At 32.4% G+C, this 26,877-nt stretch overlaps 1 protein-coding gene across 1 annotated transcript; it reads left to right on the plus strand.

The window, feature by feature from the left end:
- Positions 1 to 1,919: 1,919 nt before the first annotated feature.
- LOC139839739 (uncharacterized) lies at positions 1,920 to 2,997 on the plus strand. Its single transcript, XM_071829912.1, has 2 exons — positions 1,920 to 1,968; positions 2,099 to 2,997. Exons 1-2 carry the CDS (start codon positions 1,920 to 1,922, stop codon positions 2,995 to 2,997), a joined length of 948 nt encoding a protein of 315 aa, XP_071686013.1.
- Positions 2,998 to 26,877: the final 23,880 nt, after the last annotated feature.

A 26,877-nucleotide genomic window follows, 5' to 3' on the forward strand; every position in this document is an offset into this window, starting at 1 on the left:
ACTCATATATATTAATTCATAAAAATACTTTTATAATTTTTAGTAACATATATTACTAATTATAACATGTTATTTATTTTAATTTTAATTGCATATAATTTATAACATTATTTACATGTTTCGGTAAAAAATAATAAACCGAAGTAAATAGTAAAAAGTAAAAAGTAAGAAAAGAATACTTACTAGTAGTAATTCTTCAAAGAGAGAATGAGAGAAATTTTGATGTGAGTTTGAATGAGAAATGAGGGGTATTTATACTTGAAAAAATTAGGTAAAAAGAATAAAATAATTAAAAGAAAAAGAAATATTTTAATTTTTAATGGGATTTTAAAATTCAAAAGTATTAAATGTTAGGTCATGGGATAATGCACAAAATAAAATAATAAAAGTAGTTTTCCATTATAATTTTTAATTAAAAAGTAATTTATTTATTTATTTTATTAAAAAAATCATTTATTTTAAGGATTTTTTTATATATATATTTTTTAAAATAAATAAATTGATTTACTACTTTTCCAAGAATATTTGTCAATATTTTTTTTATTCATAATAACAATACTGATAATAAAGATATTAATTATTGATATCTTGTTTAAAAAAGATACTAATAATAATAATAATATTAATATATCAAATTAATGCGTAATTATTTACAAATAATTGTTCGTGAATCGTCGGAATTAGTCGAGGTTAAATGAAATCATATAAAGATTTTTGTTTAAATTTTGCCGGAAATTTACGGGTTGTCACAGGGATGATGTCGGATTCGTGAATGGGTAGAGATCTCCGGTGCTATCACATCATAGGAGCAGGCGGTGAGTCAAGTAGTCTTTGACAGAGAAACCAAACTCATCAAATGTAACAGAAACTTTATTATCACGAGCAAAACGACGAACGAAAATAAGATTTTTAACTATGTTAGGTGTAACGAGAACATTAGACAGGTGTAGGGGTCGGTTAACATTAGGCAAAACGCTATGACCAGTGTTGACAACGGGGATGTAGTTCCCGTCACCAACAGCAACAGAAGGATAAATGCAATGATTAAAAATAGTACTTAAATTTTCAATGCTAGAGGTGAGGTGAGTTGACGCACCAGTGTTCATAGTCCAACCGGAATTACCATAGTTTAGAAGAGTGTTTGCATTAAATGCCTTCGGTATAAAAGTCTCCTGATGTTGCATTGGACCGACAAATGGGCTGTTAGCAGGTGCAGCTAGCCCGCTGAAAAAGGTTGTAGGCCCACTACAGTATTGCTGTCGTTGAGCCTGCATAATTAAGAATTAATAGCAAAAGGATGATAAATGATATGTAAGGTATCAACTTTAATTTTCTTTTTTTTCTTTTTTTCTTCTGTACGACAAGCAAATACCAAGATTAATATGGAGTAACAAAATATCTTGACTTTCCTTTGGTCTTCTTTTGATTTGGTACAGCACACAAATCTCAATTTATTCTTGAGTTTTGATTCCTTCTTGCTTTCTCTAGTATCTTTAGCAAATAGCAATAATACTCCGTAAATAACTAAAAGATATTTGGTGATGGGAATTCAAAAAAAAAAAAAAAAAAAAAAGGGATTTTTTACGGTGACCTTGTTGATCCTCGAAAAACAAACAGTAACAAAATTGACAAAGTCAATTTGTTGATATATCAAAGTTGAGAGATTTGTCGTGACATTTATTGAAAACAAAATTGCAAGTGGGTGTCTCAACAATAAAGGATTAGAGGAGCAGATTGGTTTTTTTATTTATTTATTTATTTATGAAAGTCAAAATAAAAAGGAAAAGGATAGAAAGATGTTACAGAAACCAAGATAGCATGCGAACAAATATTTAATTCCTCTTTCTTCTTCTTCTTCTTGATTGCTTTGGGTGGTGAGGCCGATGATAATAGATTAGGGTTTTCTAGCGTCTGATACCATGTTAGAGTGGAGGAAAGTGTGCAATATTATTCTGAATGAATATAGATGTGGGTTACATACATATAAATAGGATTGAGCAAGTACTAAATCCTAGTAGACTAGATATGCTAACGGGCCCTTATAGAACACGGGCTAAATAATCCAATATATAATGCATAAACAATATCCATCTAACAGTGGGAGCTAGTGTGATTTGGCGCAAGATTGTGTCTGTCAGGGATCTCATACGTGATCGTTTTATTTATAGCATTGGAGATGGTACGAAAGTCTCGGCTTGGCATGATGCATGGAGCGACTATGGTCCACCTGCTAGCATCATTCCAAACCGAGATATATCAAATGCTGGTTTCTCTAGAGATGCTACAGTTCATGATATTATTTCTCAAAATAGGTGGTGTTGGCCACTTGAATGGTACTCGAAGTACCCAGGTTTGTGTAATATAGCTACGCCTACTCTCTCTAATTTTCCAGATACTATTTATTGGCGTGACTATTCGGGCAATTTATGTCGATTTTCAGTTAGTGTGGTTTGGAATACTATACGAACAAGAGCTGATCCAGTTAACCGGTATCATATTGTTTGGTATCTGCAGTGTATTCCTAGACACTCGTTCTTGGTTTGGTTGCTCTTGGGTGAGAATCTTAAGACGCAAGACAGATTGAAGGCGTGGGAAGTTGGGGCAAGTGTGCAACTTGTGTGCCCGTTATGTTCTTTAGAGCCTGATTCTCATATGCATTTATTTTTCAGATGTTCATTTGATGCAAACATCTGGTCTTCGGTTAAGAACAACTTGATGGTCTCTATTTCAGGTAACGAATGGCCTGAGTTTGTTGATTCAATCAGACCTTTTGCTCCGAGAAGATCTGTTCGTAGCATTGTTTCGAAATTGTTGTTTGGTGCGGCAGTTTACATTATTTGGCAGGAGCGCAACAACCGGTTGTTTAAAAAGGAATTGCGATCGTGTAGTAAGGTTGTGACAGCTATATTCTCGTTGGTTCGATTGAAAATCATGGCTCTTAGATGGAAAAATTCGGCGCAAGTGAAGCACATGAAGGATGCTTGGAAGGTTCCTTAATGGGTTTTGTATGTTTCTTTGTTTGTGAGTTTATTAGCTCGTGTGTTTTGGCTGTTGGCCTGGTTTCTCTGCTTGGGGGCATGTCCTCATAGCTTTTTGTGCTTCACTGTGTAATATACTTTCGGTTTTTAATATTATTCACCTGGTAGATTTACCCTTTACCCAAAAAAAAAAATTAGCAAATTTTTTTTTTCTTTTTCGAAAAGCATGTAAACTTTTATTAATAACCGGAATAATTAGAAGGTCCTATAAACTATACACTGTATATATAGAAAAAGGATAAACATATACAAGATCCTATATTTGAATCGGGACAAGGGTCACTAAACACGCGACACTTGTTTTAAAAAACTAGCTGTGAGGGAATAACCATACAGTTCCGCACGTGTGATGACAAAGTTGATTAGATCCCCATTTAACCAAGTGAGAAGTGGCAACCAAGACCGAAAAAAATATAGAGCCTTAAGTATTTCGAAAAATAGGACAAAGCTATGGATGTCGAACATTAATGTTGTTCCAAGTTAGCCAATTCCGGTTCTTTGTACATTTGCGGAAGTGCAGAATGATGGTTTGATAAGCCATAGGTGCCATTCGATAGTTGTCTTCTTTGATCTCTTGGAAATCCATGCAAATGTTTGAGTTTGAATTTCGGAGAAAATGGAGGCTACATTCCATTCTTTTTTGCTAAATACTTTGATATTACGATGTTTCCATAATATGTAAATCGATGCCCATTTGACGGCTTGCCATATGAATAATCCAAGATTTGACGAGGCAAATGGTTGATTGTTTGTTGTAATGATTCCACACCGTTTGAAGTGTTTAAAATTTAGACGGAAGAAAAACTGACACAATTACTTAAATACATATAAAAAGTTAACAATTACACGGTTACACCTACAATCTACAAGCTATTAAATAACAGCTACAAAGGAAACTCGACCAAATCCGAAGGTATGAGCGGTAACCCCCTCCTCCACCGCCCCCACAACGCGATGTACGGAAGGCACCCTTGGGTGGAATTTAAGGGTTAAGAAGCAACCTTGTGTACAATGCTGCACCTCACGAGAGTCGAACTCCTGACCTCTCGCTAAGAGAGACATACCACTATCACACTGAGTCGATGATACGTTTTATTACTTCATTTGTGATAATGCTAAAAACGAACATATATTTCATAGCATTATTCCTCAAGAAAGACAAGCTTTTAATTGCAACTGTTCTATTTACAAGTGATATTCGTTTAAATAATAAAAGGTGAAGACAAAAGACAGATTCGACGAATTGAAGACGCAAACGACCAAAAAGCTCAAAAGTACAAAAGACAATCAAAGAGGTTCTAATTATTGATAAGAAACGTCTCGAAATTACAAGAGTACAAGATTCAAAATGCAAAGTACAAAATATAAAATTGTACGCAAGGACGTTCAAAAATCCGGAACCGGGACATGAGTCACCTCTCAACGCTCGACGCAACGAACTAAAAATTACAAGTCTACTATGCACAAGAATATAATATAATATATAAATAATTATATTAATTATTTATATTTTATATTTATATATAAAATCCGTCGGCAAGAAAGACTCCAAAAGTTTTGAGCTGTAATTTGAAACTCCGCGACTCGCGGAGTTTGAAGGCCAAAAAGGCCGCGAGTCGCGGAGCCCCCAGTTTTAAAACTCCCTATAAAGCAAACCGAATTCTGATCATTTTCATCCATCTCTTTCTTCTTCTTCTCATACGTAAAATATATATATATATATATTTATAATTTATATTTTAATTTTAATTATAATTCTAATAATAAGGGTATGTTAGCGAATATTGTAAGGGTGTAAGTCGAAATTCTGTCCGTGTAACGCTACGCTATTTTTAATCATTGTAAGTTATGTTCAACCTTTTTATATTAATGTCTCGTAGCTAAGTTATTATTATGCTTATTTAAAACGAAGTAATCATGATGTTGGGCTAATTACTAAAATTGGGTAATTGGGCTTTGTACCATAATTGGGGTTTGGACAAAAGAACGACACTTGTGGAAATTAGACTATGGGCTATTAATGGGCTTTATATTTGTTTAACTAAATGAAAGTTTGTTAATGTTAATATAAAGATTTACAATTGGGCGTCCCTATAAATTACCATATACACTCGATCGGACACGATGGGCGGGGTATTTATATGTACGAATAATCGTTCATTTAACCGGACACGGGAATGGATTAATAGCCACTAGAATAATTAAAACAGGGGTGAAATTACATTCAAGGGTAATTGGTGTAATTGCTAACAAAGTAGTAAAACCTTGGTTTACACGCAGTTGATAACCTGGTGTATTCATTAAACAAAGTATTAAAACCTTGTTACAATTCGAATCCCCAATTAGTTGGAATATTTAACTTCGGGTATAAGGATAATTTGACGAGGACACTCGCACTTTATATTTATGACTGATGGACTGTTATGGACAAAAACCAGACGGACATATTAAATAATCCAGGACAAAGGGCAATTAACCCATGGGCATAAAACTAAAATCAACACGTCAAACATCATGATTACGGAAGTTTAAATAAGCATAATTCTTTTATTTCATATTTAAATTTCTTTTATTTTATATTTAATTGCACTTCTAATTATCGCATTTTTATTGTTATTATATTTAATTGCACTTTTAATTATCGTACTTTTTAATTATCGCAAGTTTATTTTATCGCACTTTTATTATTCGTAATTTCATTTATCGTTATTTACTTCATGCTTTAATTTAAGTCTTGTATTTATTTTTAATATTTTACATTTGGTTTTAACTGCGACTAAAGTTTTAAAATCGACAAACCGGTCATTAAACGGTAAAAACCCCCCTTTATAATAATAATATTACTTATATATATATTTGTATTTTTATAAAAGTAAACTAATATAGCGTTGAGCTTTGTTTAAAAAAAAGATTCCCTGTGGAACGAACCGGACTTACTAAAAACTACACTACTGTACGATTAGGTACACTGCCTATAAGTGTTATAGCAAGGTTTAAGTATATCCATTCTATAAATAAATAAATATCTTGTGTAAAATTGTATCGTATTTAATAGTTTTTCCTAGTAAAATATAAACTATTTCGTATACCTTAGCTTTGACATCAAGTATTTTTGGCGCCGCTGCCGGGGAACTTTCTAAATGTCGGAAGCGCAACGCTCTATATAAAAAAAAAAAAGTTTTAAATATTCGAAAATATAAAAAGAAAAACAAAAATATAAATATTTTTAGGAGTTTGATAAATATTTAAGTTTTATAAAGTTTCTTTGTTTTTATTTTATAAAAACATAAGTTTTATTTAAGTATTTTGTTTTTATTTAAAAACATAAAAAAATATATATATATAAATCTAGTTTTAAGATTTTTATTTATAAAATTATAAAGTAATTCTATTTTTATTTAAGTTTTAAATATAAAGTTTTATTAATACACATATTTAAAAACAGAAAATAAAAAATAAAAAAAAAAATAAAGAAAAACGCGTCGAATTTAAAATAACCTGTCAGCTGAATTTTGGAACCCCGCGAGTCGCGGGGTTTGAAGCCTTGAATACCGCAAGTCGCGGAGACCATCTGACACAGCTGACCAGAACCCTAATCAAGCATTAATTACGGGTAATTATAATAATTATTAATATAAAACCCTAATTATCAATTATTATTAAAATTAAGTTTTATTTTAAATTTTCTTTTTATTTAATTTGTTTTATTTAGTTTAATTAGTTTAATTAAATTGTAAAATTAGTAGTTTTAATAAATAAATAATATAAAAATAATATTTTTATAAAAATTGTAATTTTTACAACTTTTTGTATATTTTTATATTTTGTCCCTTTTTAATTGTTTTAGCGTAATATTTGTATTTTTAGCTCATATTTAGTTTTAAACTTAGATTTTACCATAGTTATTTTTACTCCTAGATTTTTAGGCTTTGCCGTAGAATTCCTTAAGTGCTTTTTCTTTAGACTAAGATTTAGGTACTTTAGAATTTTGCGACACCTTTTTAAGTTTTAGTTTCTTTTTAAGTTATTTCCATTTGGGATTTAGTTTTTCTTGTAAGCTTTAATATTTTTAGACGACTTTTACTATGTACCAATTATCATTCCAGTTAGTAATTTCAATTTGCGATTATAATTTTAAGTTAGTTGTAGTAATAAGGTTAGGTTAGTCAAGTATTTTTAAGTTTTATAAGTTTCTTTTATTTTTCCGTCACCTTTTATTTTTCAACCATTTTTCTTTTTCGACCTTTTTCGACGAACTCTTTTTCTTTCTTATTTCTCGCTATTCTAGTTTTAGGACATAGATTTTTTTAATCTAAATTTCTTAAAATTACGAAAATTTATTTTAAGTGGTTAAATTAATAGACATCAAAATTTTCTGGTTCGTAGTAATAGTTGGATTTGTACGTGGACCGGGTTATTGGAGCCAAACAGTCCTCAATTATATTGAGACCAAACGAATCCTGCCCCTCTGCTGCATCTTTTGGCTATTCGAAACGTGGGCAAAATCAGAAAAGTCTATTAATTGGATAACTTATTATAATTTTTCTTCCTTTTTAAAACTAATAGGATATTCAGTGAATGCACCTAGCAAGACGTTCACCACCTTTTGTACGTTCACCACCTGTAACTAGATCAAGACATTTAGCAAATATAACCGCCGTTGATTTTTCTTTAGAATCGTCATCCAGTCGACCAAGTACTTCAGTTCAAATTTCCGATAATCCATTTTTTGAACCCGACCTCACAATTGAGAATCCGGAGAATATTCAGGAACGGTTCGTAGATCCTGAACCACTAAACTTTCCTCCGGAGCCACCAATCATTCAAACAGAGATTGTTGAGGAACGAACCATTAAATCAGAATCATCTAGTGATACCGATTCAACAAATTCAATTATGGAGAATCTGGAACCTTTAAGTATGGAAGACCGAATGAGAGCTAAACGCACTGGCCAAGGTCACGCAATTACTCATCCAGACATTAATGCGCCAGATTATGAAATCAAAGGACAAATTCTACACATGGTGACTAATCAATGCCAATTTAGTGGTGCGCCGAAGGAAGATCCAAATGAACATCTACGTACCTTTAATAGGATCTGCACACTATTTAAAATCCGAGAAGTGGAGGATGAACAGATATATCTCATGTTATTTCCCTGGACTTTAAAGGGAGAAGCCAAAGATTGGTTGGAATCGTTACCTGAAGGGGCGATTGATACATGGGATGTTTTAGTTGACAAATTTCTTAAACAATTCTTTCCTGCATCTAAAGCCGTAAGACTTCAAGCAGAAATTGTTACGTTTACACAGAAGCCAAATGAAACTCTATATGAGGCATGGACAAGATATGGAAAGTTGTTAAGAGGATGTCCGCAACATGGTTTAGACACCTGTCAAATAGTACAAATATTCTACCAAGGATGCGACATCACTACAAGGAAAGACATAGATATAGCAGCTGGTGGTTCTATTATGAAGAAAACCGAAACTGATGCTTACAAAATTATTGATAACACTGCTTCCCACTCACATGAGTGGCACCAAGAAAAAGATATCATTAGATCATCTAAAGCAGCTAGAGCCGATTCTAGCCATGACTTAGATTCCATTTCCGCAAAGATAGATGCTGTGGAGAGACGAATGGAAAAGATGACTAAGGATATTCACTCAATACGAATTAGTTGTGAGCAGTGTGGAGGACCACATTTGACAAAAGATTGTCTCAGTATTGAATTAACAATGGAACAAAGAGAGAATATTTCATACATAAACCAAAGGCCTGGAAATAATTATCAGAATAATTATCAACCGCCAAGACCGATTTACAATCAAAACCAAAATTATAACCGAAATATTCCATACAACAACCAACAAGGTCCTAGCAATCAACAAGTATCCAATAATACTTACAACCAGTAAAGACCGAATTTTCAAAACAAACCACCACAACAAACCGATGATAAGAAGCCGAATTTAGAAGATATGATGACAAAGCTAGTTGAAACTCAAACACAGTTTTTCACATCTCAGAAACAAACCAATGAACAAAATGCTCAAGCATTTAGAAATCAACAAGCTTCTATTCAAAATCTGGAACAAGAAGTAAGTAACCTAGCAAGGTTAATAGGTGAAAGAAAACCGGGAAGTCTACCTAGTGATACAAACGCTAACCCCCGGAATGAAACAGCTAAAGCCATTACCACAAGAAGTGGTACAACACTTAAACCACCTGAAATACCTGTAACTTCTGATGAAGCCATTCCTACTCCACAAGAACCACAACCTGATCAAGATAAGGAAAAAGAACCGGTAGTTGAAAAGATTAATGAAGATAACACAGCTAAGGATAAACCTTATGTTAAACCATATCAACCACCACTTCCTTATCCGAGTAAAATGAAGAAAGAAAAACTTGAAGCCGAGCAATCCAAATTCTTGGATATGTTTAAACAGATAAATGTAAATCTTCCTTTCATTGATGTGATTTCAGGAATACCTAGATATGCTAAATTCTTGAAAGATCTAATCTCAAATAGAAAGAAAATGGAAGAACTCTCGGCTGTTACTATGAATGCTAATTGTTCAGCAGTGCTGTTGAATAAGATACCAGAAAAACTATCTGATCCAGGAAGTTTCACAATTCCATGTTTTCTGGGTAGTCTTAGTTCAATAGAAGCATTAGCAGATTTAGGTGCTAGTATAAATCTAATGCTGTATTCACTATACACTAAACTAGACCTTGGAGAATTAAAACCAACCAGAATAAGCATACAACTAGCCGATAGATCAATAAAATATCCTAGAGGGATAATGGAAAACATGCTAGTTAAAGTTGGTACTTTAGTATTCCCAGTAGATTTTGTTGTTCTGGACATGGAAGAAGATTCTCAAGTTCCTCTCATATTAGGAAGACCATTCTTAAACACGGCTAAAGCAATGATAGACGTGTTCGGTAAGAAACTGACCCTAAGTATAGAGGATGAGAGTGTTACCTTTTTAGTTGATAGAGCAATGCAACAACCACAATCTGCAGATGATACATGTTATTATATTCAAACTATAGATGCACATGCAGAATTATTAGAAGAATTTCCAGAATTACAAGGAACAGGAGAATGCTCTTTAGGAGAAGGTAATGAACCAATTGATGAAGCTGAAATGTTAGCTACACTTATAGCTAATGGATATGAACCAACAACAGAAGAAATTCAAATGCTAAAAGAAGAAGACAGATATCGACATAAATCATCGATAGAAGAACCCCCGAAATTAGAGTTAAAGCCACTTCCAAACCATTTGGAATATGCTTATTTACATGGTGAATCTGAATTACCTGTAATAATATCGTCTTCTCTTACTGAAAATGAGAAATCACAACTCATTTCTGTGTTAAAAGCTCATAAACCAGCCATTGCATGGAAGATTCATGATATTAAAGGAATAAGTCCTTCGTATTGCACACATAAAATCCTTATGGAAGAAGGTCATAAAACGTATGTGCAACGCCAACGAAGACTAAATCCTAATATGCAAGATGTAGTTAAGAAAGAGATTATTAAACTACTAGATGCAGGTTTAATTTATCCAATCTCTGATAGTCCATGGGTAAGCCCAGTTCAATGCGTGCCTAAGAAGGGTGGCATGACTGTCATTACAAATGAGAAAAATGAGCTTATTCCTACTAGGACTGTAACAGGATGGTGTGTGTGTATTGATTATAGAAAATTAAATGACGCCACCAGAAAAGATCACTTTCCCTTACCTTTCATTGATCAAATGTTGGAAAGATTAGCCGGAAATAGTTACTATTGTTTTCTAGATGGATTTTCCGGATATTTTCAAATTCCAATAGCACCCGAGGACCAAGAGAAAACCACATTCACGTGCCCTTATGGTACTTTTGCTTACAAACGCATGCCATTTGGACTTTGCAACGCCCCTGCAACCTTTCAAAGGTGCATGATGGCGATTTTTCACGACATGATAGAAGAATGCATGGAAGTTTTCATGGATGACTTTTCAGTCTTCGGTGATACATTTGAATCATGTCTAGTTAATCTGGAACGAATGCTTCTTAGATGCGAACAATCAAATCTAGTACTTAATTGGGAGAAATGCCATTTCATGGTTAAAGAAGGCATCGTTCTTGGACATAAAATTTCAAAAGAAGGAATTGAAGTGGATAGAGCTAAAGTAGATGTAATTGCTAAACTTCCACATCCCACCAATGTTAGAGGAGTTAGGAGTTTTCTAGGGCATGCCGGTTTTTACCGACGTTTCATAAAATATTTTTCTAAGATTGCCACTCCTATGAATAAACTCCTAGAAAAGGATGCGCCATTCATCTTTTCAGATGAGTGTATCAAATCTTTTAATATTCTTAAAGAGAAACTCACTAATGCGCCGATCATGATAACGCCAAATTGGAATCTACCATTTGAACTCATGTGCGATGCAAGTGATTTTGCAATGGGAGCCGTTTTAGGACAAAGGATTGAAAAACGATTTCAACCTATATATTATGCTAGTAAGACGTTACAAGGAGCACAAACGAACTATACAACTACTGAAAAAGAACTCCTTGCTATTGTCTTTGCTTTTGACAAATTTCGATCATATCTCGTTCTAGCAAAAACGGTGGTCTATACCGACCATTCTGCTCTTAGATACCTATTTTCAAAACAAGATGCTAAACCAAGATTAATCCGTTGGATCTTACTCTTACAAGAGTTTGATATTGAAATCCGAGATAAAAGAGGAGCAGAAAATCTCGCTGCTGATCATCTTTCTCGTCTTGAAAATCCCGAATTAGAAGTTCTAAATGAATCAGCCATACAAGACAACTTTCCTGATGAATTTCTATTGAAGATAGATTATAAAGAAATCCCATGGTTTGCAGACTATGAAAACTACTTAGTTTGTGGATTCCTTGAAAAAGGATTATCGTACCAAAGACGAAAGAAATTCTTTAGTGATATAAAACACTATTTCTGGGAAGATCCACATCTGTTTAAAAGTTGTCCCGATGGAATAATACGCCGATGTGTATTTGGAGATGAAGCTAGTAAAATATTAAACCATTGTCACACAGGACCAACAGGAGGGCATTATGGGCCTCAACTAACAGCAAGAAAAGTTTATGAAGCTGGATTCTATTGGCCTACAATTTACAAAGACGCACACCTTCTTTGCAAATCCTGTGATGCTTGTCAAAGGGCCGGAAAAATAAGTCAACGTGATGAAATGCCACAAAATGTCATCCAAGTATGTGAAGTATTTGACATTTGGGGTATTGACTTTATGGGTCCATTTCCAAAATCTCATAATAATCTATATATACTCGTAGCCATTGATTATGTATCTAAATGGGCGGAAGCACAAGCTCTCCCAACTAACGATGCACGAGTCGTAGTCAACTTTTTAAAACGTCTTTTTGCAAGGTTTGGAACACCGAAAGCTTTAATAAGTGATCGGGGTACTCATTTCTGTAATAATCAACTTGAGAAAGTTCTTAAAAGATATGGAGTAACTCATAAAATCTCCACCGCATATCATCCACAAACAAGTGGACAAGTTGAAAATACCAACCGAGCCTTAAAACGTATTCTAGAGAAAACCGTAGGATCAAATCCGAAGGAATGGTCCATTAAATTGGAGGATGCACTTTGGGCTTTTAGAACAGCCTACAAAACTCCAATTGGAACCACACCTTTTAGACTTGTTTATGGAAAAGCATGTCATCTTCCAGTAGAAATTGAACACAAAGCATTTTGGGCTTTGAAGACATGTAATCTTGATTTACATGAAGCCGGACGTCTACGATTAAGTCAACTAAACGAATTAGAAGAATTAAGACATGAAGCATGAAAGGACCCGTTCATATACATTATAAACGATTCACAATAGTTGATTACATTGCGAGGTATTTGACCTCTATATGATACATTTTACAAACATTGCATTCGTTTTTAAAAGACAATCTTTCTTTACATCGAAAATTGACATGTATGCATACCATTTCATAATATCCAAACTATAAATGACCTAATCTGTCATTTACTTAATAATAATCTTTAATGAACTTCAACGACTCGAATGCAACGTCTTTTGAAATATGTCATGAATGACTCCAAGTAATATCTTTAAAATGAGCTAATGCACAGCGGAAGATCTCTTTCAAACCTGAGAATAAACATGCTTTCAAGTGTCAACCAAAAGGTTGGTGAGTTCATTAGTTTATCATAATCATTTATTTCCATCATTTTAATAGACCACAAGAATTTCATTTCCAGTTCTCATAAATATACGTCCCATGCATAGAGACAAAAATAATCATTCAAATGGTGAACACCTGGTAACCGACATTAACAATATGCATATAAGAATATCCCCTATCATTCCGGGATCCTCCTTCGGACATGATATAAATTTCGAAGTACTAAAGCATCCGGTACTTTGGATGGGGTTTGTTAGGCCCAATAGATCTATCTTTAGGATTCGCGTCAATTAGGGTGTCTGTTCCCTAATTCTTAGATTACCAGACTTTAATAAAAAGGGGCATATTCGATTTCGATAATTCAACCATAGAATGTAGTTTCAATTACTTGTGTCTATTTCGTCAAACATTTATAAAAGCGCATGTATTCTCAGTCCCAAAAATATAAAGGGTAAAAAGGTAAATGAAACTCACCATACTGTATTTTGTAGTAAAAATACATATAACATCATTGAACAAGTGTAAGGTTGGCCTTGGATTCACGAACCTAAATTATTTATATATAATTATGTATTTGTCAATATTTGTCTAATACATTAAGTTAAGTCATAGTGTACCACAATCCTAATGCTCGAGTCTAGTATGCAAAGGTCGACAAAAATTAGTTTTACTCCAAATGATTTCAAAACTTTATAAATGTTTTATTATATAATTTAAATATCGTCGTTTTATATTTTTAAAATATTTTTTTTTTTAAAGATTTAATAAAGTAAATAATATAATTCGTTTATAAATAAAATTTTATATTAAAATATACTTTTATATATCTTAAGTAATAAAACTTATAAAGTTCATTTAATATCATAAAAATACTGCGATAGATTCTATTAAGGTAGTTATATAATTTGTATTACATTTCTAGTTAATAATATAGTATTGATAATAATAATAAGTAACAGTCGTGTTATTTTGGAATAATAACAATTTGATAAAAAAAATTAAGACAACGATATTAACGACGATAATAATCATTTTTACGAAATTTTAATTGACTATAACTTTTAATCCGTCCATCAAATCTATTTGGCATCTAAAGGAAAAGTTCTTAATTTTTTTCTAGCTTTTTAAGGACATGCAAATCTTATATCTTCCTTCAACTATAATATAACAACCTTTAAGATTCGGCATAACCTATCTAAGGGCACTATCAAATTTACGAGCATGCATAATCCTATTTTCTCGAGCACTAGTCAGGGATACACTATTAGTATGTAAAAATTAAATTAGGAGTACTCACGTATCAATATTGAGGTTCAATATTGTAGGAAAGGTACGTAGACGCAATGGAGGTGACAAACACTAGTTTAACCTCACAAGCATACCCATGAACAATACCCATCACCTCCATAACCATAACTCATAATTTCCTTAGCTCTATCCCGCTCATAAAACCCGTTTTGAAATAACTCGCCCATGACCTCGTCGTAGTATTTTATGTATAATAATACTAATAATAATAATAATAATAACACTAACAATAATAATAATAAATATAATTATAGAGAGAGTGTGAGAGATAGATAGTTAGAAAACAATTATGATCGATCCTATATATATAGATTTATAAATAATATAATAATATAATATAATATTAATAAAAATTAAAAACATGTTGCATAGTGAGCCGCCACCAAAATATGTCGGCACAAGATTACACGTTTCGTGTAGATAGGTACACGATTCGTGTATGGTGTCTTCATGAAAGTTGTAGATTTTTGAGTTACGGTCGTTTGGACACCGGAATCACCCTTTTTCGAGTCAGTATGATTTAGTTATGATTTTTCTCGTGCAAGTGCGCAGGTTTAGTGATTTCCAACATTTTAACTTTCAATCTTGTGATGAAATGTTGTAGTCTTTTGGTGCTCATTAGAAATCTTTATTTTATATTTATTTTTATTTTTATATCATTGAAAATCCATAAAAATATTTTATAATCAAATTCTATTATATCGAAAAAAAATGTGTTTGTACCAAATTGAATAAATATAATTTAGTTTTCCAGAATTAGTTATATTCAAAATCATTCTTTAAAAGGTTTCATCTATATCGTAAAACGTCTTCAATATTAAGAAAACTAAATAATTAACCTACCAAGTGACACAAGTCAATCATTGCAAGGTACGCTTTTGATACTTAAACGAGACTCTCCGCTAACCTCTGTCTAATCCTCAATAATAACACTTTTGTTCTTACATGGAATCACTTTACTAAATATTCCGAATACCGTTAAAAGTAAGAGTTTTCTAATTCAAGTGGACCTCATAACAAAGACTCGTAATTATAATTCAATGTACCTGATAAATCAATCACTTGATATTATCTTTTAATCTCATTGATAAACTTACATCGAACAAATACGTTCAAGTAAAGTATTATTCACTAACTACTGTGATAGCATTTCTATGTTCATAAAATAGATCTCGTAGCTTATATTCATATCAACTAATTCGTTCAATGCTTTCAAGTCACATAATAATCTCATAATCTATTTTTGTATCACCAAGCTCTTAAATGTTTTATCAATATTTCTTAGCTTAAAAAAAAATACACATATGTACATACACATACATTTCTATTTACACATTTTTGTTCGTGAATCGTCAGACATGGTCAAAGGGTAATTGATTACATGAATATAGTTTTCAAACTTTTTGAGACTCAACATTACAGATTTTGCTTATCGTGTCGGATACATATAAAGATTAAAGTTTAAATTTGATCGGAAATTTCCGGGTCACTACAGTACCTACCCGTTAAAAGAAATTTCGTCCCGAAATTTGATAGAGGTCGTCATAGCTAATAGTAAGAATGTTATTATGACGAATATAAGCTGATACATAGAGTTTTATCATGATTAAGAAGTACGGATAAAATAATTCGATTTCTCGAAGCGTATGAGTGAAGCTATCGTAAAAGAGCGAAATGAGTAAATGTAGATTTGTTTTAACTGATGACGTAGCTATGATTGATTTCCGGAATTTAAGGGATTTAAGAAAATTTTCGTAATAAGATTTGGTTCTTCGGCGACTTAGGAAATCAGGATCTTCTTTGAGTAAATGTAATAATCTGTTCCGATTGCTCTGTCGGATATTTTTCTATAAATCCACCCTCTTTGTTTCCTTACAACTCACACCTTCTATTCTTTCTCCTCAGTTCATACTTTAAAACATTCGTCAATATGCTCCATCCCATTTTGATCCTTGATATACTCTTAATTTTTACATCTGTCATCCTTCTCTTTCATCTACCACCGGAAGATTTTATTTACTTCTACTATTATCTTGGGGTTATAGTGTTATTAATTTTTCCGTGCCTTTACGTGGCAATACGTATTGATATGCACGGTTTGTAGCTTCAGGGTGGTTGTTGAGTTTTATATCTTCCCTTATATTTCGATGCCCCTGCATCTGTCTTCTATAATCATTGTCACCCATAATTAATATTCTCTTTTATTTGCTGCGGTTTATGCTCCAATTTCTAGTTTGGAGCTTCATTCTTTCGTTTCCTCTTCCCGTCCTCGAGTCAAGCGAGTAATGGTCCAGAATTTGCAGTTATGAATTTCGGAATGAACATAGTTAATGTTCTAAGAAGGAAATCTTAATGATGCGATTTTGACTTGTCAAATTACCAGAATATCCTGTAAAAGATCGAATCATCAAGAAATATTTTCTTGCTATGTTTAAGGATTAGATCGAATGTAAGAGTCGTGTAAATGGCACATGATGATGGTGCTGTGAATCATCACATCCCATTAGAAACTTAACATGACCTACTGTAATATAATGACGTTGATCAAGTGTCATTATATTATATTAACTCATGTATCAGTTCCCAACACTACTTCAAAAACATTCATATTCGAATTTTTCAGTATTTAGAAACTAACACAGTTTCTTTTTATGTTGCAGATATTACAGAGAGATAATTGATTTCAAATGAGAATACTTATGAAAATATCTTCAGAATTATCAAGGATATTTATAATGAAAGATACTATGATATCTTAGAATATTCAAGATATGATGATGATGAATAATATTTGTCTGTGGAGATTTAGAATAAGAAATAAGGTGTTCGCTAACGAGTTCAGCAGGCACTGAATCATTTGGATCCTTTGAAGGCAGATTCAGTCTCTGTGATTTGTCCATGGCTTCCTTCATACTTTGCTCAATCAATTTTTCAGTACCAAATCCTTTCTTTTTCTGAGCTTTACCAACTCACTATCTTTTATCATCAAACTTTTGACCGTTTAAACCATCTACCATTTTTATGTTTCCTCTGCATTTAATGCAATAATATCTGAATCTCTGGTTATCAATCTGAGGTGGGTTCAGAAGAATCGTGTTTTAGATGATTAAACGCTGGTGGTAATATGGTGGAATATGAAAGGTTCCCCAGTAATAATGACGAAAGGGCAACGTATCTATCAGGGTTATAATAAGACTGGTTCGACTGAAAAAATCGAAGTTGACTTGCTGGATCCGTGACAAAATTGGCTACTTTGAAAAGGAATCGAAATGTTGTTCTTGCTAGAAGAATTCGACGCAGGTACATGTTAGATTATGACTTTGGTTTCGAGAGTTTTTCAGGTACAAAACTTCGGGTAACGTGTGGTTGGATCATCATCTCAATTGTTTATTATTTGAAGTGTCTTCTAGAATTTCGGAGGGTTTTGATTGCAGATTGTCATAGTCAATATCCAAATGATGAAATCGTCCTAAGTCCCGAATGATTTCTCATATCCATCTTGTGTGTTACGATTAAAAGTGATGTGCTATCACAGTTTTGAAGTCAAAGTATAGCTTTGAAAAATATAAGGATCTAAGAGTGATGATTTTGGTTGTATCTCGAGTTGAATTCTGAAATTCCCAAAATCAGAATATGTAATTAGATTCGAATGAGTATGATTGTTTTGATTTCTATAGAAGAATGTATATTGGTTTAGTTGATGATTATTGAATCAGAATTGAAGAATGTAACATATTAATTGTGATTTTATATATCTCTCGGGTATTACCTACCCGTTAAAAAAATTTCACAAATAATATTTTGAACAAGAATTCTCATTACAATCTTTATGAAAATATATGTGGGTATATTTTCTTCAGATGTAGTACGGATTCAATGAGTTAATATCATACTAAGCTCATTTGATTTTTCGGATTGAATTAGAAATGAATTTTCTCTAAAACATTAGAGATTACATAAACTTTGCGGAGTATTTCACTAATGTAATCAATGCTTCAATATTTATATGTATTTCCTTAGTGAATCATGCTGATGCTCATGGAACTCTTGCTAACTTCGCAAGATACGAATATTGTTTTCCCGTAAATTTCGGGTATATCAAAGATGAAAGTGTATAATCAAACATGTTATTGAATGATACACTTGATTTATTATGAAATAAAATTCATTGAGTTGAAGCAGAGATTGTAGTTAACAATGATTAAATTGTTAACGAAGAATGTACATCATAGCAAATTAGTAATATGAATTAACCAGATAGTTAAGTTCCATACATAATAGCTTAGTACAGAAAGATTTATTATGGTAAAATTTTTTTTTATAGAATATACATATAAATTCTTCGGAGGAACTGAGTTAATACTTCATAACTCGTTGATACAATATACTTGTTATTAATTTGTAATGGTTTCCACAGTGATTCTTGAATTGGCGAAACTTGTGAGGTTAGAGGTGCTGACGATTCTAACAATGTTGACAGCATTGACTGTGTTGGTGAGGCTATTGGTACTGCTGATGATGTTGGTAAAACAAGTCTATCTTGTACCTTACGCACCAGTCTTGTTAGGGTTTCGGTTCTTCTCTCTATCATCTCTGTCCACTCATCTGGTTTACGGTTAAGGCTGAGATAGATAATCTCTAAAACTTTAGAGATTACCTAATCACCACAGAATGTTTCTCCGATGAAGTTATGAATCAATACTTCATCGTTTGTTGTTGTTGGTACTCCTTGGTATCTTTGGTGCGTGTGACGTTGATATCCGATATACAGATTGGGATATTGAGGTGTGTGATGCGGATGTGATTGTTGGTGGTGGTAATGATCCTGTTGATGTTAATAATGGTGGTTGATGTTGATGTCGGTGATGCTGCTGGTGCTTTTAGTATTGAGACTTGCGATGTGGATGTTACTGGCGGTACTGGTTACGCTGCTGGTGCTGCTGATGGTGTTTGTAACCTTCGCACCGTATTCTCCAAAGCCACTACCCGAGCGCGAAGCTCGTTAACTTCTTCTATTACACCGGGGTGATCGTCGGTTCGGACGAGCGGATAAATATAATCAAGAATTTGGTGTAGTATATAATCGTGACGAGATACTCTGGAGATGAGAGAGAAAATGGTTTCTCGAACAGGTTCGCCGGTAAGTGCTTCAGGTTCATTGTCAATAGGGCAATTTGGTGGATGGAAAGGATCACCTTCTTCTTGTCTCCAATAATTGAGGAGGCTACGAACCCATCCCCATTTCATCCAGAGTAGGTGATGACTGATTGGTTGATCTATTCCGGTCATACTGCTTTCGGAGCTGGAATGAGACTCCATATCGGAATAGCTGTCGTAATCTGAGGAATTCGAACTGGTTGAGGGATCCATCTCGTATGATCAAGGGAATGAATTTTTGATATGAAATAGATTATAGGAGTTAGATTTGATATCTTTCTATACATAATTTACATATGTATATATAATACCAAAATCCCATAAATTACGGAGAATCTTTGAAAAATGTCAGTCAAAGTTCACAGTATCAGATATGCTAAGATAAGAATTCGTCTATACACTATTATGCAATAAATGCAGGAAAGCGCGTCTAGACTTAAAAATGATAAGCAGGTAATTTTCGACATGAAATGATAAGCAAAACTTTTGACATGCAGACACGGTCGAAGTCCAGACTCACTAATGTATCCTAACGACTTATCAGTTAGACACACTAATGCAGACCTGGTTCGCTAAGACCACCGCTCTGATACCAACTGAAAGGACCCGTTCATATACATTATAAACGATTCACAATAGTTGATTACATTGCGAGGTATTTGACCTCTATATGATACATTTTACAAACATTGCATCCGTTTTTAAAAGACAATCTTTCTTTACATCGAAAATTGACATGTATGCATACCATTTCATAATATCCAAACTATAAATGACCTAATCTGTCATTTACTTAATAATAATCTTTAATGAACTTCAACGACTCGAATGCAACGTCTTTTGAAATATGTCATGAATGACTCCAAGTAATATCTTTAAAATGAGCTAATGCACAGCGGAAGATCTCTTTCAAACCTGAGAATAAACATGCTTTCAAGTGTCAACCAAAAGGTTGGTGAGTTCATTAGTTTATCATAATCATTTATTTCCATCATTTTAATAGACCACAAGAATTTCATTTCCAGTTCTCATAAATATACGTCCCATGCATAGAGACAAAAATAATCATTCAAATGGTGAACACCTGGTAACCGACATTAACAATATGCATATAAGAATATCCCCTATCATTCCGGGATCCTCCTTCGGACATGATATAAATTTCGAAGTACTAAAGCATCCGGTACTTTGGATGGGGTTTGTTAGGCCCAATAGATCTATCTTTAGGATTCGCGTCAATTAGGGTGTCTGTTCCCTAATTCTTAGATTACCAGACTTTAATAAAAAGGGGCATATTCGATTTCGATAATTCAACCATAGAATGTAGTTTCAATTACTTGTGTCTATTTCGTCAAACATTTATAAAAGCGCATGTATTCTCAGTCCCAAAAATATAAAGGGTAAAAAGGTAAATGAAACTCACCATACTGTATTTTGTAGTAAAAATACATATAACATCATTGAACAAGTGTAAGGTTGGCCTTGGATTCACGAACCTAAATTATTTATATATAATTATGTATTTGTCAATATTTGTCTAATACATTAAGTTAAGTCATAGTGTACCACAATCCTAATGCTCGAGTCTAGTATGCAAAGGTCGACAAAAATTAGTTTTACTCCAAATGATTTCAAAACTTTATAAATGTTTTATTATATAATTTAAATATCGTCGTTTTATATTTTTAAAATATTTTTTTTTTTTAAAGATTTAATAAAGTAAATAATATAATTCGTTTATAAATAAAATTTTATATTAAAATATACTTTTATATATCTTAAGTAATAAAACTTATAAAGTTCATTTAATATCATAAAAATACTGCGATAGATTCTATTAAGGTAGTTATATAATTTGTATTACATTTCTAGTTAATAATATAGTATTGATAATAATAATAAGTAACAGTCGTGTTATTTTGGAATAATAACAATTTGATAAAAAAAATTAAGACAACGATATTAACGACGATAATAATCATTTTTACGAAATTTTAATTGACTATAACTTTTAATCCGTCCATCAAATCTATTTGGCATCTAAAGGAAAAGTTCTTAATTTTTTTCTAGCTTTTTAAGGACATGCAAATCTTATATCTTCCTTCAACTATAATATAACAACCTTTAAGATTCGGCATAACCTATCTAAGGGCACTATCAAATTTACGAGCATGCATAATCCTATTTTCTCGAGCACTAGTCAGGGATACACTATTAGTATGTAAAAATTAAATTAGGAGTACTCACGTATCAATATTGAGGTTCAATATTGTAGGAAAGGTACGTAGACGCAATGGAGGTGACAAACACTAGTTTAACCTCACAAGCATACCCATGAACAATACCCATCACCTCCATAACCATAACTCATAATTTCCTTAGCTCTATCCCGCTCATAAAACCCGTTTTGAAATAACTCGCCCATGACCTCGTCGTAGTATTTTATGTATAATAATACTAATAATAATAATAATAATAACACTAACAATAATAATAATAAATATAATTATAGAGAGAGTGTGAGAGATAGATAGTTAGAAAACAATTATGATCGATCCTATATATATAGATTTATAAATAATATAATAATATAATATAATATTAATAAAAATTAAAAACATGTTGCATAGTGAGCCGCCACCAAAATATGTCGGCATAAGATTACACGTTTCGTGTAGATAGGTACACGATTCGTGTATGGTGTCTTCATGAAAGTTGTAGATTTTTGAGTTACGGTCGTTTGGACACCGGAATCACCCTTTTTCGAGTCAGTATGATTTAGTTATGATTTTTCTCGTGCAAGTGCGCAGGTTTAGTGATTTCCAACATTTTAACTTTCAATCTTGTGATGAAATGTTGTAGTCTTTTGGTGCTCATTAGAAATCTTTATTTTATATTTATTTTTATTTTTATATCATTGAAAATCCATAAAAATATTTTATAATCAAATTCTATTATATCGAAAAAAAATGTGTTTGTACCAAATTGAATAAATATAATTTAGTTTTCCAGAATTAGTTATATTCAAAATCATTCTTTAAAAGGTTTCATCTATATCGTAAAACGTCTTCAATATTAAGAAAACTAAATAATTAACCTACCAAGTGACACAAGTCAATCATTGCAAGGTACGCTTTTGATACTTAAACGAGACTCTCCGCTAACCTCTGTCTAATCCTCAATAATAACACTTTTGTTCTTACATGGAATCACTTTACTAAATATTCCGAATACCGTTAAAAGTAAGAGTTTTCTAATTCAAGTGGACCTCATAACAAAGACTCGTAATTATAATTCAATGTACCTGATAAATCAATCACTTGATATTATCTTTTAATCTCATTGATAAACTTACATCGAACAAATACGTTCAAGTAAAGTATTATTCACTAACTACTGTGATAGCATTTCTATGTTCATAAAATAGATCTCGTAGCTTATATTCATATCAACTAATTCGTTCAATGCTTTCAAGTCACATAATAATCTCATAATCTATTTTTGTATCACCAAGCTCTTAAATGTTTTATCAATATTTCTTAGCTTAAAAAAAAATACACATATGTACATACACATACATTTCTATTTACACATTTTTGTTCGTGAATCGTCAGACATGGTCAAAGGGTAATTGATTACATGAATATAGTTTTCAAACTTTTTGAGACTCAACATTACAGATTTTGCTTATCGTGTCGGATACATATAAAGATTAAAGTTTAAATTTGATCGGAAATTTCCGGGTCACTACAAAGCATACGATAATTCGTTAATCTATAAAGAAAGAACGAAGAAATGGCATGATAAAAGAATCAGAAGTTCAAAAGAATTTAAAGAAGGAGACAGAGTTCTTCTTTTCAATTCACGATTCAAGCTATTTCCTGGAAAATTGAAATCAAGATGGTCTGGACCATTCATAGTCAAAAGAGTTTTCCCATACGGAATGATAGAATTGATAAATTCAAATGGGATTGAATTTAAAGTTAATGGTCACAGAGTTAAACATTACATACATGGTCCGATGGAAGTTGACAACGAAGTTAATCACAATTTCGACACCACAGCTAACTAAGTGTGGGGAGAATCAAGTCTTTAAAGGATAATATGTATTTCTGTTAGAGTTAGATTGTCTGTTTTCGTGTAGTTCTCGAAAATGGAACCCGAATGGTCTTTCCCTAGCAGACCCTAAAGAACTAGTCTTCTCCCCCCATTCTGAATTTTTATTTTTTTTAGGTTTTTACAAAATGAAGACTGCCTGTGAACTAAACCATGGTCTAATGCTACACGCTTTGATCACTAAAAGAAATAATAACATACTACCGAGTGAATTAGTATCAGTAATCAGAGAAAGAATGGACGGAGTTAGAAAAGAATCCAGATGCGAAGATAATAAGTTACAATTTGGTAAAGGAAAATCAAAATCCGCAGCGAAAAGAAGAGCACGACACCTAGAAAGATGTCACAAATGCGGAAAATGGTCACATGGAGGTAAATGTTCAAATAATCAAACCTATTCAAATACCGAATTTGTTACTTTATGCAGAGACGGACCGTTCATATGTTTAGAAGAAAAGACACTGAATGCTCGAGGTTACGCCTATGTAGCCATGGAAAACCAATTAAACCGACTATCTTATGAATGGGATAGATCATATAACTAAGAAATGTATTTCACAGGTATGTCTGTACAGTTTTTATTTTTATTTTTAACCTTTTGATAATAAATGCTAATTTGTTCGCTAAAAAGTATTAAATTGGTATTGAATAAAATTAGGTTTGGCGACCGAAATTATTGATATCATTCAAAAATTTATTACATCACTGCGAAATTTAACGTTTATTCTTAAGGTATAAATATCTTTAATCAATCAACCCAAAATATTTCAAAAATTCGTCATGAGTTAAATTAGGTCTTGGAACCGAAATTACTTTACCGAAAAGAGGGGTGCATATTTTTGATAATATTTGATTGATTAAAGTGGGATAAAAAGACAAAAAGATTTTTAATTTTATTTTTTTTACCATGTTTTTAAAATTAATATTTAAATCTTAAATTAATATTGTAAACTTTATAAAACAATATTTTTAAAATTGTAAATATTTGAAAAATTAAAATTAAGTTTGGTGTGAATTTTTAATTTTTAAAAAAATATAAATTTTTAATTTTATGCATTTCAAATTTTAAGTTTGGTGTGAATTTTTAATATAAATTTTGAATTTTATATTTAAGTTGTGTGAATTTAAAAACAAAAATTTACTTTATCTCATTAAGTTAAAAATATGATTTTTAAAATTCGTCGTAAGTTGATGTGATGACCCGAAATTTTTTGACTTATTTAAACCAATTCTCTATACGATTTATTATTTTAACACGTTAAACAAAGTCTGTTAGATTGAGTCTCAAAATTTTAGAACTGTTACATATATACAATTACCTTTGACTACTCTCGACGATTCATGAACAATTATATGTATGTATATATATGTACAAGTAAAAACGACTTTTCTACAGTAAAAATTACTTTGCTACAGTAAAACACTATTTGCTACAGTGAAATCGTATTTTGCTACAGTGCTACAGTGAAAACCGCTAGAATTTCAAGTGGGCGACAAAGTCATGTTGAAAGTGTCACCCTGGAAAGGCGTTGTACGATTCGGTAAACGAGGAAAGCTAAGTCCTAGGTACGTAGGACCCTTTGAAATCACCGAAAGAATTGGAGCAGTTGCTTATCGATTAAAGCTACCGCAAGAACTTAGTAGTGTTCACGACACATTTCACGTGTCAAATTTGAAGAAATGTTTAGCTGAAGAGGATGTCGTAATTCCTCTTGACGAAATACGAATTAATGATAAACTCCATTTTATCGAAGAACCTGTTGAAATCATGGACCATGAGGTCAAACAATTAAAACAAAGCAAAATACCGATAGTTAGGGTTCGTTGGAACGCAAGACGAGGACCCGAGTTTACTTGGGAACGTGAAGATCAGATGAAGCAAAAGTATCCACATTTGTTCACTGATATCGCTCATGAAACAGGTACTACTCAAAATTTCGGGACGAAATTTTCTTTAACGGGGAGGTACTGTGATGACCCGGAATTTTTTGACTTATTTAAACCAATTCTCTATACGATTTATTATTTTAACACGTTAAACAAAGTCTGTTAGATTGAGTCTCAAAATTTTAGAACTGTTACATATATACAATTACCTTTGACTACTCTCGACGATTCATGAACAATTATATGTATGTATATATATGTACAAGTAAAAACGACTTTTCTACAGTAAAAATTACTTTGCTACAGTAAAACACTATTTGCTACAGTAAAACACTATTTGCTACAGTAAACACTATTTGCTACAGTAAAACACTATTTGATGTCGACGAACTAGCAAACAAAAACAGAAAAGGCGGCCATGCGATCGCATGGCAAAAACACTGAAAACTCATGCGATCGCATGAGCTACAGTAAATGGAAAAGTATTATAAATACACCAGTTTGCTCGACGATTTTTTTTCAACTCTTTCTTATTCTTCTTCAATTTAAATTTAAATTTATAATTATAATTATAATTTTAATTTTAAGTTTAATAATAATAAAGTATATTCGAGTGTGTTTTAATTCGGGTTTCAAACCGCTTTAAGCTAAGGAAATATTGGGTATTGTCCGGGGTATTGTTCTTGAATCCAAGGCCAACCGTACAGTCATCTACCATCATTACGTCTACGCAATTTGCCTACAATATTGAGTCTCAATATTGAACTGTGAGTTTATAGTCTCCCTTTTTAAATACTTTAAATATTTTTGGGCTGAGAATATATGCAATTTATTTTAAACGCGATAAGACACAAGTACATACTAAATTCTACACTGAGTTAAACCGAAAATCCCTTAGCTTTGGTAACTAGTAGCTGCCAGTACATAGGATATGGACTGGTGGGCGCGAATAATTGTATATGGATCCATAGGGCTTGACATCCCCGTCCGAGCTAGAGCGCTAGCCTTTTAACGGACGTATGTTATTTGAGTTTAAGACACGTTGGTTTGCGTGTATTAAAACGAATGGGGTAATTATCACTATAGCATTAAGTTTAGTTACCAGGGTGCTCTGTTACGTAGAATCTATTAATAAACTTTTGATGAAATCTT

This window comes from Rutidosis leptorrhynchoides, chromosome 1 (genome assembly GCF_046630445.1).
Source record: "Rutidosis leptorrhynchoides isolate AG116_Rl617_1_P2 chromosome 1, CSIRO_AGI_Rlap_v1, whole genome shotgun sequence".
NCBI lineage: Eukaryota > Viridiplantae > Streptophyta > Magnoliopsida > Asterales > Asteraceae > Rutidosis > Rutidosis leptorrhynchoides.